The sequence below is a fragment of the Falco biarmicus genome, chromosome W (genome assembly GCF_023638135.1).
Source record: "Falco biarmicus isolate bFalBia1 chromosome W, bFalBia1.pri, whole genome shotgun sequence".
In the NCBI taxonomy this organism is placed as follows: Eukaryota; Metazoa; Chordata; class Aves; order Falconiformes; family Falconidae; genus Falco; species Falco biarmicus.
In genome coordinates, this window is record NC_079310.1 from 17105392 (window position 1) to 17122763 (window position 17372).

General features: G+C 37.8%; 1 protein-coding gene across 5 annotated transcripts in view; it reads right to left on the reverse strand.

Moving 5' to 3' along the window:
• LOC130141970 (kinesin-like protein KIF2A) overlaps positions 1-17372 on the reverse strand; it is an 87504-nt gene that overhangs the window by 37549 nt on the left and 32583 nt on the right. For all 5 annotated transcript variants that reach the window (XR_008819234.1, XM_056323335.1, XM_056323332.1 and 2 more), the window contains 8 exons: positions 14753-14847; positions 13340-13459; positions 12845-12899; positions 10692-10814; positions 10011-10111; positions 7515-7610; positions 4328-4382; positions 626-788 (listed from right to left, as the gene is read on the reverse strand). Coding sequence is in view for 4 of the 5 variants with exons in the window: in XM_056323335.1 (XP_056179310.1) it covers positions 626-788; positions 4328-4382; positions 7515-7610; positions 10011-10111; positions 10692-10814; positions 12845-12899; positions 13340-13459; positions 14753-14847 (808 nt within the window). In the remaining variant the exon portion in view is untranslated. The remainder of the gene's footprint in view (positions 1-625; positions 789-4327; positions 4383-7514; positions 7611-10010; positions 10112-10691; positions 10815-12844; positions 12900-13339; positions 13460-14752; positions 14848-17372) is intronic.

Consider the following 17372-nt stretch of genomic DNA (forward strand, 5'->3'; position numbering starts at 1 on the left):
GTCATGGTGTCTAACCTTGCCTGCTACTGTATCTAATATATTTAGCGACTTGCACAAGGTAAACAGCTACTTCTAAACAAGTTTTTTAAAGTGCTGTGTGCATTATTCTTTTCCAACTGTGGAAGTGAAACAGAAGAATAAAGGAGAAAATGGAGATCCAGATACCTTGGGGCTGAGGGTGGGTGGGTGTCTTTGTTGCTGTTGTTTTTTAAATCAGAAAGATTCAGCATTTCATCTAGATTGCTTCCAACAGACAAACTAACTCGGGTATCTCAGCAATAGAGCAAATATAATCAATCACCCTCTCCCCCCTGCCCCTTTTCCCACCCTCTCCTGATTTGTTTGCCTCCTGAGGAAACAATACACACTAGAGCCTGGAAAGGCAGGGCTTGGAGGAGGACTGAGAACAGGACTGAGGTCAACAGAAGTGGAGATGATATTTGCACGTGAAAAATTCAGGATAAACAGAGCTAAAACAAAAGTAAACAGGCAAAAGAATGGAGGTAGCAATATACATATCTGATAACACAGATAACAGAAATCCATGACCAAGGCAAGTCCACAGTTATTGACGTGCGAGATACATGAGAAAAAAGGTTCACAAAAAAAGCACATATACACATACCTGTAAACCATTTCATTAGGAGCTGTGTCATCAAAGGCATAGTCAAAACGAAAAGTTTGGTTTTCAAGGTACCTTGTTAAATCCACCTTTTGTTTTGGTTCATGTACCATCACAACATCTTTACTAGGAATTGTTATTACATCAAGGTCTTTCATTAAAGTCTCTATAAAATAAATGAAATATATATGCTTAAATAGCAACACATGACTATTTTTTACATTTTTTCATTGTTTACACTCTTATAACATCTCAGATAACACAACTCCTCCAAGTAACAACAATGCAATGGACTTGGGCTTCTGATACCTAGATAGTAATCTGCTAAGTAAAAGATTTCACTTTGGAAGTCTAGTCACACTATCCTTTCCAAGTGCTAGAAAGTACAGAGAGGTTGTACAAAGTTGATTAGAAAAACTAAGATCATTAATGATAGCGCTATCCTTTTAGCTTCATTTTAAAATGTTGTCTTTTTATTTTCCCTAAATCCTTAAAGTTACAGTCATATGTTCACAGCTTTCAAAAAGAAAAAAATTGTTTTCATTCTACACACATTTTCATTGTGTATTCCTCCTGGAATGTATAGTATACATCTTTAATATAGAATTTCTCTAAAGTAAAATCCTTTCTAAAAATTATCTTATAAGCAGAAGAAGCTGAAAATGCTAATGCTGCTTCCTATCACTGGGAATGAACAAAAGCCAACTAGATGTGATTTCAATAGTGAGTTCCCAGGTTATAATTACTACACAGCACTACAATTTATTGCTAATTGTTGTATGATATGACTCAGCAAAACAGAGAACCCAGCAATCTATGATATGCACAAAAATAAAGAACTTTTATCTGTACAGTAAGGATCACTAATATGTGATCTTCTACTACTATGATCTACTAATATGTAATTCTTCAATTTCTATGTAAAATTTCTTAAGACATGGGCTTCAAAAATTTCATGTGGCTTTATACCACATTTTTATTTTGACATTCATCTTCCTACCAACACCTCAGAACTACTTTTTAATAGCCTCCAAACCACTAATATCCAAGATATGCAACTTGCACAGAATCAAATCCCACTTCTGAATCCCAACTCATGCCTCATGACAACTTGCTGTCATTTAATGTAATTTCACTTTGTCCACCTTCAGTGCAGGTAGAAGGTAACATTCCCCCCAAACGTACCACATTTCTAAGTCATATTTTATGAAAGATAACCTCCAATGCTAAAACAGAAATTGAACTGCTACCAGACTTGTATATTGAGTGCCCTTTTTACATAGGTTGTGCAAAATAGATTCAGTCAACCAATTTTTGAGATTATGCATTCCTTTCAAATAAATAAAGGAAAAAATATGGGGAATAAAAAAAAGCAGTATGTAGTGTGTTCACCTTGGCTGAACACTAGGTGCCCACCAAACCACTCTATCACTCCCCTCCTCAGCAGAACATAAGATGGAAAAGAACTCATGGGTCAAGATAAAGGCAGTTAAATAAAGGAAAAGCAAAGGCTGCACAAAGAAGCAAAGGAAAACAAAAGATGTTATTCTCTACTTCCCATCAGCAGGCAATGTCTGGACATTTCCTGGGAAGCAGGGCTTCAGTAGGCATAGCAGTTGCTCCAGAAGACAAACATCATAAATAACGAATGCCCCACCTCCTTCCTCCTCCTTTCTCTTAATTTTATTGCTGAACAGACATCATATGGTATGGAATATCCCTTTGGTTAGTTTGGGTCAGCTGTCCTGGCTATGTCCCTTCCCAGGATCTTGCCACCCCCAGCCTAGTGGCGAGGGGGGAATGTTGGAGAGACAGCCTTGATGCTGTGTGAGCACTGCTCAGCAGTAGCCAAAACACTGGTGTGGTATCAGCACCTTTCTAGCTACCAATACAAAGCACAGCACTATGAGGGCTGCTATGGGGAAAATTAGCTCCATCCCAGCCAGACTCAATACACAGTAAAAGTAAAAATAAAGAAAAAGAAAAAGGTAGAGGAAGCACCAACAGAGAGGAGAAAAAAAATAACACAAAAGTAAACTAACTATATACGGATATCAACATATGTTTTCCCTTTCCTATATAATTCTCCCATTTTCTTCTGGATATGCTCTGGATAATCCTCAATGTGTAGTTCTCACATTACAAAAATAATAAATGCATCCCATGTTGTTTCAGAGTCAGAGTGATGTTCTTCGAGTCCTTTAGCTAAACAAAATATGACAACAAGAGAAGGAAAGAAACATCTTTCAAAATGAAAGTCAGCTTGCTTTAGTGCTAGATTCAGACAGGCTGCAATCCAGAAGCATTTGTGATTCTTAATTTCCCGCTGGAAGTAAAGAAATTCATAGATTGGGATTTAACTGGAGTTGAACATCTAAACTTCTCCAGTCTGATCAGCAGGCAGTAAGAAAAAAAGTTGTAATAGTAATCATACATAAAAAGAAGTCCCTAGGGAGTGGTTCCAGCACCTAAAATTATTTAGTGCCATTTCATATGCCTGTATCCTGCCCAGCCCTGAGCAGAAACTCCAGGAGATACAAGTCCCCAGTTTGTCTGTAACCCACTAGCCCTGCAAGGATCTCTTAGACACCGTTGGGCACCTTACATGTCAGAAAATACCACCATTCAGGCACCTGAATTGTTCCCTTGATGTCTGATTTGAGACCACTTGAAAGTATAAATATACATATATTAAAAAAAAAAACCATAAAGTTTTCATTGGGCAGCTCACTGATCAGGAGATCACTTCAAGAATAGTTTAAAAGAATGGTGATCTTATGTCCTGGTTTCAGCTGGGATAGTGTTAATTTTCTTCCTAGTAGCTGGCAGAGTGCTGTGATTTTGAATTTAGTATGAGAATAATGTTGATAACACACTGATGGTTTTAGTTGTTGCTAAGAAGTGCTTACCCTAAGACAAGGACTTTTCAAGTTTCCCATGCTCTGCCAGTGAGCAGGTGCACAAGAAGCTGGGAGGGAGCAGAGCCAGGACAGCTGACCTGAACTAGCCAAAGGGATATTCCATACCGTAGGACATCATGCTCAGTATATAAAATGGGGGGAGTTGGCTGGGGGCCGCTGTTCACTGCTCGGGGACTGGCTGGGCATCAGTCAACGAGTGGTGAGCAACTGTATTGTGCATCTTGTTTGGGGTTTTTGAGGGTTTTTATTCCTCTGGGTTTAATTCCTCTCTTTTTCTTTACAATTGTTGCTGCTATAATTAAAATAATACTTACTTTATTTCAATTATTAAATTTTCCTTATCTGAACCCACAAGTTTTACCATTTTCCAATCCCCATCCTCATCCCACCGGAGGGCAGGGGGGAACGAGAGTGGCTGTGTGGTACTTAGTTGCCAGTTGGGGTTAAACCACGACATCCTAACACAATGTAAGAATACTGAAGAAATTACAATAGAATTAATTCCCAGATGAACTAAATACATCCTAGATGACCTTGGGAAAACATTACAGTCTCTCTGTGCCTCAGCTCCCAGTACATAAAATGGTGACAGTTAAACAACTTTTCTCCCCATCTTTATCCGGATTATGACAAGTTATGAATTTTCTGGGTCCCTCACACATATTGTCTAGCATAACAATTTCACTTTTGATCAGTATTTCTAGATCTCTTTAATACAAATAACATTACTATCAGAAGAAGCTTTTCAGCCAAAAAAAATTGGCAAAATCTTAAATGGCCATACCTTTTTTATTGAGTGGACGTTTTCGTACACAAACACATATCCTGTGCTCATCAATCTATAAAGAAAACAATATAAAGTAAAATATACCCCAATTCCTGTTATATGATATGTTACTTCTATTCTTGAATTAATTAACCAATTGCTTAAACAAAGAGAAATTTCCAAGACAGCGAGTCATACGAACGTGTAAAAGCCCCTTGTGTCTGAACAATAACCAAGAACCCAAAAGGGAGAACCATACATCAATAAACCCCCCTGCAGACAGTGATCTGATCATGCAGATGAAGATTCCACATCTTGGAACACTGCAAGCAAATCTAGCTGTATCAGGGTAGATATGTTATTGTCAGAAATTGTCACAATCTCTTTGATCATGCACTGGTAGAATTCTCAATCTTCAGAGGTACAGGACAGGTAAAAAGTAGAGTCAAGATCCTAAACCTCATGTTACAGATCTGCTAATAAATTAGAATTAATTGACTTTATTTGATTTTAAAAAAATCATTTGGAATAAGAAATATATTTTAATGAAACTTGTAGTTGCACAGCAAAAGCTGCTAGAAAATCCTTTGTACAGCCCTGTAGCAAGGCCAGAAGAATGGGCTAGAATCATTGTTTAAAACTTAGGTAAAAAATTTGGGATTTTACAGATTTCGTTGTATTTGACTAGACTTCTGTATGTAGAAAGTGTATTGAAATGTCAGAATATAGAATTAATGGGAACTGGGGAGAGTAGACTGGAACAACTTGTAGTTACCTGCCAAGAAACCGTGAACTTTAGTAAAAGGTAATTCCGGCAGGGGGAGATCGCGACCACCGACTCATATACCACCTACCCAAATCGTACCCCAGACCCATTTCTGGACCTTTCTAAGCTCTACTGTGCAGAATCGGATATAGGAGGAGAATATGTTAATGATTTACGGGAAATATTATGATTATGCATGAATACTTAATGAATATGCATGAATAAGTTTATATATGGTGTCTGATTTTGAAACTTGGTGTGTGTTGATCGTGAGAAGACTCACTCACGCACCTGGCCATCAATAAAGAAGTGTCTGCTTATCTACATCACATTGGTGTTGATAAGTTCTTCATTCCGAGATCTTGGTAACACTCAGAACAGTAAACTTTTGGCTGTACTGGTGCATGGAATCCCTTGGGAAACTGCCCTCAAAGGTAAAGGAGTAAATGAGAGCTAGAAAATATTTTCTTAGGGCGCAGGAGTTCTCAATCCCAATGTGCAAAAAGATAGGCAGGAGGCCAGCTTGGCTAAGTCAAGATCTCTTAGCCAAACTAAAACAAAATAACAAAATCCATCGGCAATGGAGGCAGGGATACAAATCCTGGGGACATTATAGGGATATGGCCCAGGAGTCCACAGAGGGGATCAGGAAAGCCAAAGCACAGCTGGAGCTGAGCTAGGGATGTGAAAAATAGCAAAAAGGGTTTCTTCAGGCACATTGGACAACAAAGGAAGATGAAAGAACTTGTACCCTCCAATGAACAACAGGAGACATGGCTAAAACCAACATGGAGAAGGCTGAGTTACTCAATGACTTTTTTTGCCTTGGTCTTCACTGGCAAGTACTATAGCCACGCTGCCCAACTCACACAATCCAAAGGCAGGGACTGGGAGAATGAAGTACTGCCCACTGTAGGAGAAGACCAGGTTTGAAACCATCTAAGGAACCTGAAGGTGCACAGGTCCATGGGACCTGATGAGGTATGTTCGCGGGTCCCGAGGGAACTGGTGGATGAAGTGGCTGAGCCACTATCCATCATATTTGAGCAGTCGTGGCAGTCCAGTGAAGCTCCCACTGACTGGAAAAGGGGAAACATAACCCCCATTTGTAAAAAGGGAAAAAAGGAAGACCCGTGGAACTATAGGCCGGTCAGTCTCACCTCTGTGCCTGGCAGCATCATGGAGAAGATCCTCCTGGAAACTATGCTAAGGCACATGGAAAATAAGGAGGTGATTGGTGACAGCCAACATGGCTTCACGAAGGGGAAATCATGCCTGACAAATTTGGTGGCCTTCTACAAAACACTGGAGGAAAGGAATGCCACCCAGAGGGACCTTGACAGGCTTGAGAGGTGGGCCCATGCAAACCTCATGAAGTTCAACAAGGCCAAGTGCAATTGTGGTCCTGCACGTGGATCAGAGCAATCCCAAGCACAAATACAGGCTGGGCGGAGAATGGATTGAGAGCAGCCCTGGGGAGAAGGACTTGGGAGTGTTGGTAGAGAAGCTCAAAATGGCCCGGCAATGCGCACTTGCAGCCCAGAAAGCCAATTGCATCCTGGGCTGCATCAAAAGATGTGTAGCCAGCAGGTCAAGGGAGGTGATTCTGCCCCTCTACTTGGCTCTCGTGAGAGCCCACCTGCAGTACTGCGTTCAGCTCTGGGGTCCCCAACATAAGAAGGACATGGACCTGCTCAAGCAAGTCCAGAGGAGGGCCACAAAGACGATCACAGAGCTGGAGCACCTCTCCTATGAAGACAGGCTGAGAGAGTTTTTCAGCCTGGAGAAGAGAAGGCTCCAGGGTATGTGGTGATAGGATGAGAGGGATGGCTTTAAGCTGAAAGACGGTAGATTTAGATTAGGTATTAGGAAGAACTTTACTGTGAGGGTGGTGAGACACTGGAACAGGTTTCCTGGAGAAGTGTTCAAGGTCAGGTTGGATGGAGCTTTAAGCAACCTGTTCTAATGGAAGGTGTCCCTGCCCATAGCAGGGGGTTTGGAACTAGATGATATTTAAGGTCCCTTCCAACCCAAACCATTCTATGATTTCCACAGAGATCTGATAATCTTCATAATTTAAGGATTCTGCTCCTCTGACTTCTCTGCAAATCAAAGGCCCTCATCACCTTCAAAGATCAAATATTAATTTTTATACTCAACAGGGATTTTCAGAATAGCTTAATGGTTTTGTGTGCACATCCCTTAGCACCCCAGGAAAATCTACAATATGGAGGCTAATTAGTACATGTTGGTATTATTGTCAAAATATATTTAAGTGACATAAAAAATGATTGAACCCCCCGTTATAAAGAATACTAATAAATTTTAAGTTATTCATTTTTTATGTTTACAGGCAGAAGGATATTCATACATTGAAAAAATTGGAAACACAGTAAAACTCAGAATGATAAAAAATTTCCACATCACTGGGGTACTTACAGGATCTGTAGTTGTCAGTGGTCTATAATCCAAACTTCCCCTGAAATCTCTTATCATACACATAATTTCATAATTTGGGTTTGTAGCATCAACCTCCTAGGGAAGTAAGCAACAGAATTTCTAATATACTTTTTTTTCCTGAAATGAACTAATTTCAATATCTTCTAAATTTACTTGTTAAAAAACCAACACTAACTGAAATGTTAATTTTTCTACAAAACACCATAAATATTTCAACTGCAAGTTTTTTTTCCATTCTGGTGTAGCTAACTTACTGATCATAAAACAAAACAATTACATGCTTTCTATTACATATTTTTGGTTGGTATAATAGAAGTATATAGTAAAAAGTATTTTCTATTTTATATATATTTCTAAGTGATGACTCATTAAAAATCTACTCAAGAAAGTAATGAATCCTGCCTTTTGCCAGAATTTTCACATTAAAGAAACACAGCAGAACAATTGCACAACACATGGCACATATAGTCAACACTTCTTAATCTGAAATAAGGCAGTCCAACAGACAAATGGATACACTCTATTATACAGGTACAAAACACACTGCAGAGGACAGTGCAGGTGCCCCAGCTGCTCTAAACACAACTGTGCTGGATCAGAGTTGGTTAAAGGAGACTGATCCTACTTGCTGGTTCTGAGTTAACTTCTACAGTTACTTGGATGCATTGGAAACTCTTCTAACAATCCTAGACCACCCCATCTCACCCCCAAAAAAGCAGAAGCAATCCCAATGATACACAATAGGCTACATCTAGGCTCACAAGACCTCCTGTCCCTAAACCTGGAACCATCAGTATCAGAGCAAACAGACATGTAAGAGACCATGCATGGAGACCCTCTAACCTCACAAAGCCTGAGCTACTGAGCCTACTGTCAGCTGAGCTGGTTCTCTGCAGAATTGCTCAAATGTCCTTCTTGTCACTTCTCCCTGTGACTGTCAGTTTTTACCCCATTTCAGGACATGCTGCTGATGCCATGCATAGCCAGCTCTGGTACTCAGACCTTATTAAGCTTTGCATGGCTTCCCACAAATGAGCTAAAACTCCTGGATCATATCTAGCTGTGGAAATAGCATAGGCACTTTCAGAAAGCACTGCATTGGGGTTAAGCTGAAATGGAGCCAGCTCGTGTCTCTACACCCATGACACAGCTGATCCACACCTCAGACAAAACTGTGCCACGGCAATCAGAAGTTGACCGTACCTTTAAGTTTTTCACCCTAACTACAGTGAACTAAAATCTACTTACAGTAAGTCCATACAAAGTGTATTCCTGCTAAAACATTTTCTTCTAACATTCTGAAAGGGGTATTGCTTATTATGGAAGAGGTATTTGCCTATACAGAGTTTGTAGAATATTAAAGGTCTTGCCCACCAGAAGCCAGTGTTTGGCTAATTATTGCTGCGTTTTACAGCAACAGAATACACAAAGAAACATGAAGCATAGATACATACAAGTCACCAAGAAAAACAGAGCTTTCTCATACAGAAGTTTGACTCAGATGCAAAGGGAGTCATCACAGAAGTGATAAAAAGAAAATTTTAGGTATAGTACCACATCAAAGAATTTTAATATATAAATATATATATATAAAATATATATATAAATATAAATATATAAAACAAAATATATTTGCTCCTCACACAAAGCCACAGTAGTATTTTGCATTTGTTTAAGTGTATGGAAATTAGAGAACATGAATTCAATATAAGTGATTTTAGGTCAACTTAGAAGCATCATTAAACCATTAAGTAAATTGTCTGCATTATTTATTTGGTGGTGGTACTTCTCATGTCAACAGCAAATTGGTAGTATCTCTTTCGATAGACTAACACATACACATAGGCCTGCCAACAAGATTACGTTACTAGTAGTGTAAAAGCTTTTACACTACTGTGACAGAAAGTCATTTAATATTAAAAGATTTTCTCAAATGATTAACTTCATTTCTTTCACACAAGCATCTAACAACTTGCTGCCAAGCTGTTTGCATGATGCAAAACTAAATTAGAAATGCATAGATAGGTGTAAAGGGAGAAAAAAGTATCACTGTTCAAACATGGGCCTCAGAAAGATCTCCTATGAAACATCAAAGATAATAAAGAACAATTTATCATAATGTTGCAATACTTCCTGCAGAATAACAGCCCTATCTTAAAGCCAAAGATTTGATTATTTTCATCAATATATTTTCCTTAAGAAATAGCCATCGTCAGTACTTGATTTTTAAATAACATACAGAAAGATAAGCAATTATTTCTGTAGGAAGAAAAAGGGGAAAAACTGTCTAAAGAAATTGTTATCAGAGCAATGCAACCACGCGCCAAAATATTTATCAAAATTATATACAGGATGAAAACATTTAATTTCAAGATTAAAGTTCATTAAAAATATGGGAGACTTAAAAAAAGCACAATAATTTTGCAAACATCTTATCTTCCTGACATGTTTTCCATCCGAGCTAAAAATACTAACCTGAGCTCTTTTTTCTCTAAGTTCCTGCTGCTGTAACCTTCTCTTTTCACGTTTCTCTTGCAATTTTTCAACCTCTTTTACACAGTTAGATTTTCTACGTGCTTAAAGAAAACGATGTAATTTAAAAATATTGTTGCATGAATTTAGTATTTACACTATAACATTTCTACTAATTTATGAATAATTAGAATGCATTTATTTATATCAACTGTCTTTTAAAGCAAATCAGTATTAGTACAGAATAATTACAGTAATTTAAAAAAATTATAGAATAAATAAATTAGAAAAAATCATGGAAATGGGACAATAATTGCACAACTGAAAATATAAGGACAATGACCCCCAAAATATATTTGGACATGTGATGATATTTGGATACATGTGATCTCTTGGTCTGAATTAAAAGAAAGCCCAGTCAAATTAAAAAAAAAAAACAAAAACATAAAACACACACACCACCATGGTTAAAAAAAAGTTAGAGGAAAACCAAATTCCAAATATTAGAATAACTATGATAAAAGTGAACATCTGTTTAGCCACAGCACTCTGAAAAAGTTCATGAGGAAGCCTACAGGCAACTGCATATATAGACCATTTCTCATTTATGGACAACAATATAATCCAAAAGAATGTACATGTAATGCCCAGAATGAATGAATCCTTGATACACAGTTTACATACAAGGAGGTCCAAATTCCTTTTTTGCAGCTTGAACCGGAGATATATCTGAAACACTACCATTCTGTTGTGAGGAGGAAGACTGTTCAGGAAGCTGAGTAAGACGCATGCGTGCAGAACCAACCACTGCAAAAAAAAAAAAAAAAAAAAAAAAATCAAAGTTCATCTAGATATAGAAGAGTAACAATTCCGATTCTGAAATACTTTATTATGGCAAGATAAAATGAGGCCCCTTTCAAGATACAACAATTTATTGGGGAAAGGGGGAGCCATACATATAGAAAGTCTATTAATGAAGACATTAGGTATGCAGCTTTTTTATCCTAGTGTTATACAACAACAAAACATAATTATTAAGTACCAATGCTGCACATGCATATTTTTAAATACTCTACTACAGAATTAGTAGAATTGATGTGCATAGAATGAAGTATGTACTTGGAGATATGCAGTTTTGAAGTTTAAAGTGTTGAAATTTTATTTATATTGTAATTATACCCAAAAACCCAGTAAGAAAAAAATGGACCCATTGTTTCATATTCTCTAGATGTAGATTCAATGGGGTGGGACCATTCTGTAACAACCTGTGGACAAGTAGAGGGATACAAATAAAAGGCAGCAAAGTGCAACTCAACCTATGAGTGGAAGAAACAAACCTTTTTGTCACTATGCTGAAAGGGATACAGATACAATCAGTATGTCTACCTAAACTTATTCATTCGATATGTGATAAGGATGCCAACTTCTCAAGATGCAGATTGATGTCTGTTCCCAGTAAATGCAGTGGGAGTGGCATGCATGCAAGCCTCTTTGGTAGAGCTGAATGTTTTAAGTTGTTTTTTAAAGAGTTGCTTCAAGCAGCTCTGCTTCAGCTGGCCAGTTTCCTATGCATGTTCCTAATAAGGTCTGCCAGAGGAGTATGAAAGTGAAGGTAACAACTTTATTTGGTAGCCTAGAGATGACATTCCAAATGAAAGCCAGCACGCTGTGCAACACGGAGACAACTATGGAAACAGGTATCAAATGGGATAAACAAGACAAATCCCCAGATCATTCCAAATATGATAGGAGATCTAGTTTACAGCATGAATTAACTACACGAAACAAGACAGTGTGCTGAGAAAACTTTAATTACAAGGCCAACAAAGAACAAATACTTAGGCTGACTGTAAAGAGTAAGATGCACAGGACCTATTAAAATACAAGCTACAGGGTTATTTCATACCAAACAGACCATTTACTACAAATGACAACATGTATAGATGTGAGGAGAGCCCATCAATAAGATGTCTCAAATTTAAACCATATTAGTTTGAAAAAAAATTATCCTCTCATGAGATTTCTGATTTAACATCCCCAGAGGCAAATGGCAGAAGAGGAAGTGATCCCAATTGTCCATCAGAAGAATCTAAACATTTGTAAAGATATGCAAACCCACTTGTGTTTCAGGTTTAAACAGACAGAATGGAATCTAGTCTGAATTAATTACAGTAGATTAATGTTTGGAAGAAGAATCATCAACATCATCAGTACAAGTTAACTTTAATGCAGGAGAGAAAATGAAAACAATAAGCAATAACTATTTTTTCTCATGTTATTAGATGTATTACATCTGTATTCATCCAATACACACTTTTCACTTGTCCTCCTGTGATACTTCAGCATTTTTGTAGATTTTTCACTATTAACCATAGAGCAAGAAATAACCTGTAGGGTTTAAGTACTCTTTGAATTAATGTTTACACACAGACTGTTAGAAAACAAAACTAAAAAATTGAAGGCATAAGAATTTTAAGTGCACTACTTAACATATATTGAAACACTCAAGCTGAAGCAAACTGAGGATGCTTTAACTTGGAAAAGTCCACATATAATGTAGTATAATTAATTAACTTTGAATTTTTGCATCTTCAGTTCTTTCAGCTTAATTTTCCTAATGCTACATTGCTTAAATTTAAATATAAATACTATTCATACAGTATGCATTCCTAAATATACATAGGAGTAATCCAGGAATGATGTACCATGTCTTTTACATGTCACATGCATACATACCAAATTAGAAATGAAGAACTATTAAGGAATGTTAGATGAGCATGAGATTAAAACGTTCCCATATTTTTTACTTCCTTGAAATGGAAAGAGATAATATTTACCTCTGTTATCTCTGGCAGGAGTGTCATTCTTAATAGGTGCCACAGTTCGTCGACTCTATAAAGAAAGAAATCTCTATTATTTGATCACCTTATTATTGAAAACAAACTGCAGCCCCACCTGTGCTTCTTTCCAGTGAATAAAAATAACACAACATCAGCAATAGAGAAGTGATTGCTGCCAAATCCTTCCCTGAAGATCCTAGGGTGAAGACTGCTTGAACTATGAGTACTGTTTCAAAACAACCTGCAAAACCTTTTCTATATTTTTTCCTTGAGATATATTTAGTTATATAAATATTAATCCCCAACTCCCTCTCTGCCAAACCTGTTCTCAGAAAATTTTTTAGAAACCCCTATTCACCATAGGAAAAAGAAAGGAACACAGTTATCAAATAGCTACACAGACACAAAAGTTAGATTTAAAAATTCAAACATACAAACATGTATAGGAGTACTATAAGTTTAATTTGAGCATGTTGCATAGGTATTACCAACCTTCACAGTTTTGTTTACTTTGGCTGCTGGAATAGGTAGTGGTGGCATCTCTGGACTAGGTTCAATATCTTCATCAGGTGCAAGATCTGGGTTAAGTGAAAATATGCTCTCCAAGTCAATCTGTGTAAAAGAATATATAACGCATTTATGAGTCTTAGAAAAATATTCACCCTCTCCATTTCTTGTGTTATGTTTTAAACTAAAAAAATATATTTAGTGGCTTTACCCCACAATTTGTTAATTCTATAACCTGAATGATCTTATTTTATGTTCACTAAAAACAGTATAAACTTTGGTCTTTTTATTAGGTGCAAACACACCCTTCAGAAAAGGGATTAATTAAAAATGACCAATAGATATTCATAATTTTTTAAAGTGATTAAATTCATACAGAAGTAGCTAGTATTACTGTGGTAATTTGACAATTACTGCAGAATATAAAAGACATTCTGTAACATAAAAAGAAAGAGATCTCAATTATTTGAAATTTCCCAGACAGTGCAAAAGAAACAGATGAATTACAACCACTCAAAAAATAAAAGTGCAGTTGAAGCCATGTTGAATTTATCCTGCTTCCCCCCCCGTAAGTGTTCCTCATTCAAAATGCTGTAAAATGTAAGGGGGGGGGAGGGGTAGGATCTTAAAAATAGCTGGTTTCAGATCTATTGAAACTTGGTTTCCTAAAAATCTTAAATAGATTTGGTCTCTATAAACTGCCATTTCCTCTGGCTAGGCCTTTCAAAGGCCTCACTACCGTACAGGTTCTGTGTCCAGAGGGATGAGGTCAGCTGATGAGATCACCAGGACATTCTCACAATTTTTTTCCCCCCTGTTATTTGACAAAACTGGTGAAGTGTAATTATTTCTGAGCTGCTTCTCCAAATCTCAGCTGAAACTGGCTAACGTGTTCCAAAATTTACAGGAAGAGGGGATAGCAAAGTATAACTGGGTCACACACACAGACACAATTCCTTAAGGAAAGCAAGGCTGAAAAGTTGCTGCCTAAAATAAACAAACAAACTAGCAGTTCAATCCTTCAATAATACAAACACAAAAAGATTTCTAATCCAGCTACCACTGGTTTCTTGTCTGAACTGCAAGTCATTCTCCCTCTCAAAAACTTGATTTTTCTACTTGTAAAAAGGAGTAACAAGGTCAACCTTTGTAATCTGGTTCAAAATTAAAAGATGAAAAGCACTATTTGAAAGCTATGACACAGAGCTCAGGAAGTCAAATTTAATACAACAGATACCAGCATTTGCCCAGTATCTCCTATTCAAAACAGTCTGTAACCAAAGAATCATCAAGTAAATTAAGATTTATATTTTCTCTTTGTTTCCAGTGCAAAATCCAAATATCCATATAAACTACATATTTTTTAAAAGAGAAAAGTTCTAAAATAATTATGTTTACCTCTTTGCCTTTAGTATCTCCATTCTCAATCCATTCAACAGTTACACTTTCATTATCTTCATTTAGGGACGTTACCATAGCTTGGTGAATTCGGCCTAAAAAGGAAACACAAAAGATCAATTAACAGATGGGAAAATTTTCCAGAAGTTACGAAGTTATTTTAATGCCTGCACTGAGAAATGCAGATAGAGGCAAGAAGAAGAGGGGTTAAAAAAAATAATAAAAAAAAAATAGAAGATCATTCCTGGCCACATACCATAAACTAGCTCAGATTTGATCCACTAGCAAAGGCTCTAACAGGACAGTCAGTGCATAAGTTAAAAACCTCAATGAACAGAAAACTAAATGGTAAGTAAATAAAATACCATAAAAAAAACTACACCACTTAAGAGAGTCTACCACAGGTGGGAATGTTTCCTGAGGTGCACTCCACAAAGACTTGTCTCCCTTCTAGGCTGATACAACATTAAGTGTCACAACATAGGAGGGAAGCCCCCTAAAATTGTATTCTGATAGCCACTTCTTATGGTCATTCAACCAGTTGGTAATTCAAGTAAAATTAAATTGCCTGCAGTTTAATACAAACCATCATTTTAAAACCAATTGCTAACACAGACTGTTAAGCTGGAGTTGCCCTTGCTCTGACTTCTCTAGTGAAAGATCCAAAGCCAGCAAGCCCCCATAAACTACAATAAAACCAATAACATTTCAGTAGGAATAAGAATTTTCCCTCTCAAATATAGTGTATTTTAAAATGTAATCTATCATACTTTATCATATTTCCTACACATGCAAGAAGCAATCAGAAGAGCAGCCATGCACCGATATAAAAGTGCATGTTCACACTGATTTCACATCTATACTTTGTCCTAAGAGTACCAAGAATTGGGGTTTCTAAAGAACACTAATCCAATGCAACTGCTCCCCAACACCCTCCCTTAATGAGCCATAGCACAAACAAGCAACCCCTTACTCCATTGCATTTGAGAGGAAAACACAAGCAATACGGTAAAAAAGGAAACTTAAATAATAATTTGTTATCTCCCCAAAGGAAAAAAAAATGGAAATAAAAAGCTTTATACACCCAGCAAAAAGTATTTTCATTACAACTGTACTTAATCTTTCCATAAACTCCCTGAACACCACACAATTTTAACTTGTTTGTAGCCTGCAGCCCACACACACCCACAGCAGCTCCTGCAGGTGTCTCTACCAGGCCATCCTCAGTCTCACCAAGCTCACCTGTGCACACACCTGTGCACCAATACAGCTCCCCAGCAGCTCTGTAGAACGAGTACATTCTCACATCCACATACCACAGTACATGCCTCCTCCTGTAGCACCATTAGACAAATCCACTCCTCCAACACCAGCATGTCCCACCTGCTACCTCTGAGTCACCCCCCCAGAGACTGCACTTCAGCACTATCCTGGTTTCAACTGGGATGGAGTTAATTATCTTCTTAGGAGCTAGTATGGTGCTATGTTTTGGTTTTGATGTGATACTTTTCAGTTCCTCAGGCCTTGTTAGCAAGAAGGCTGGAGGGGCACAAGGAATGGGACACAGCCAGGTCAGCTGACCCAAACTAGCCAAAGAGGTATTCCATACCATGGGATGTCATGCCTGGTATATAAACCTGGGTGGTTGGCTGGAGCAGGCAGATCATTTTCTGGGGGACTGTCTGGGCATTGGTTGGGTGGTAGGTGGTGAGCAGTTGTATTGTGTACCAACTGTTCCTTTCTTCCTTTCCTTCGGGATGTTATTCTTTCCCTTTCCATTATAACTGTTGTTGTCATTGTTGTTATTATTGTTCTTTCATTTTTATTCTATTTCAATTATTAAATTGTTCTTATCTGAACCCTTGAGTTTTACATTCCTTTCCAACTCTCCTCCCTATCCCTCTGGGTGAGGAGGGAGCGAGTGAGTGGCTGCATGGTATTTAATTACCAGCCAGGGTTAAACCATGACAAGCACCCTCCCTGAGCCACCCCACAGGAGCCCAAGGGCTATATACAGCTCCAAAAGCACAAGCCAATTGTCCTGGAGTAGTCCATGAATGCACTGCTGCTGCTAGGCACTTGCTTAGGAGTGAAATGCAGCATGGTCCTTATACATCTGCTCTTGTCTGGGTTTCTACCTTTTCCTTTCCTAAATCTCCCAATCTCCCTAATCCACCCCAGTTTTCTCCTCCATCGATTGTTTCAAACTTCGGTTTCAGCCATTTCAGTCACAATTTGACAGTTATCAAAAGTTAATGTTTTTATATAGCCTAAGCCTCTTAGGACCTGCTGAGGGAGAGAAAGGAACTAAAACATTAACTGGTATTCCAAATTCCCTCACCTAACAGTGCAAGCAACAGATGTATATTGTTAATATATCTTTTATTGCAAAGTCTGCCTAAACATTCATATCTAGTTAAAATGAAGCAAAAAGAGAGGCTACAGGGAAGCATCATGGAAGGTAACAGCAAATCTATGTACTCTAATACAACATGCAGAGGAAGAGACTAGTTGAAACTCAGGCAAAGCATAGCACATGGGGGGGACTTGCAGAGCTGTTGGCACTGCTGGGCAGCACTGCTTTTGCATCTGTGGTGCTTTCCTTACCAGCAACAGTACA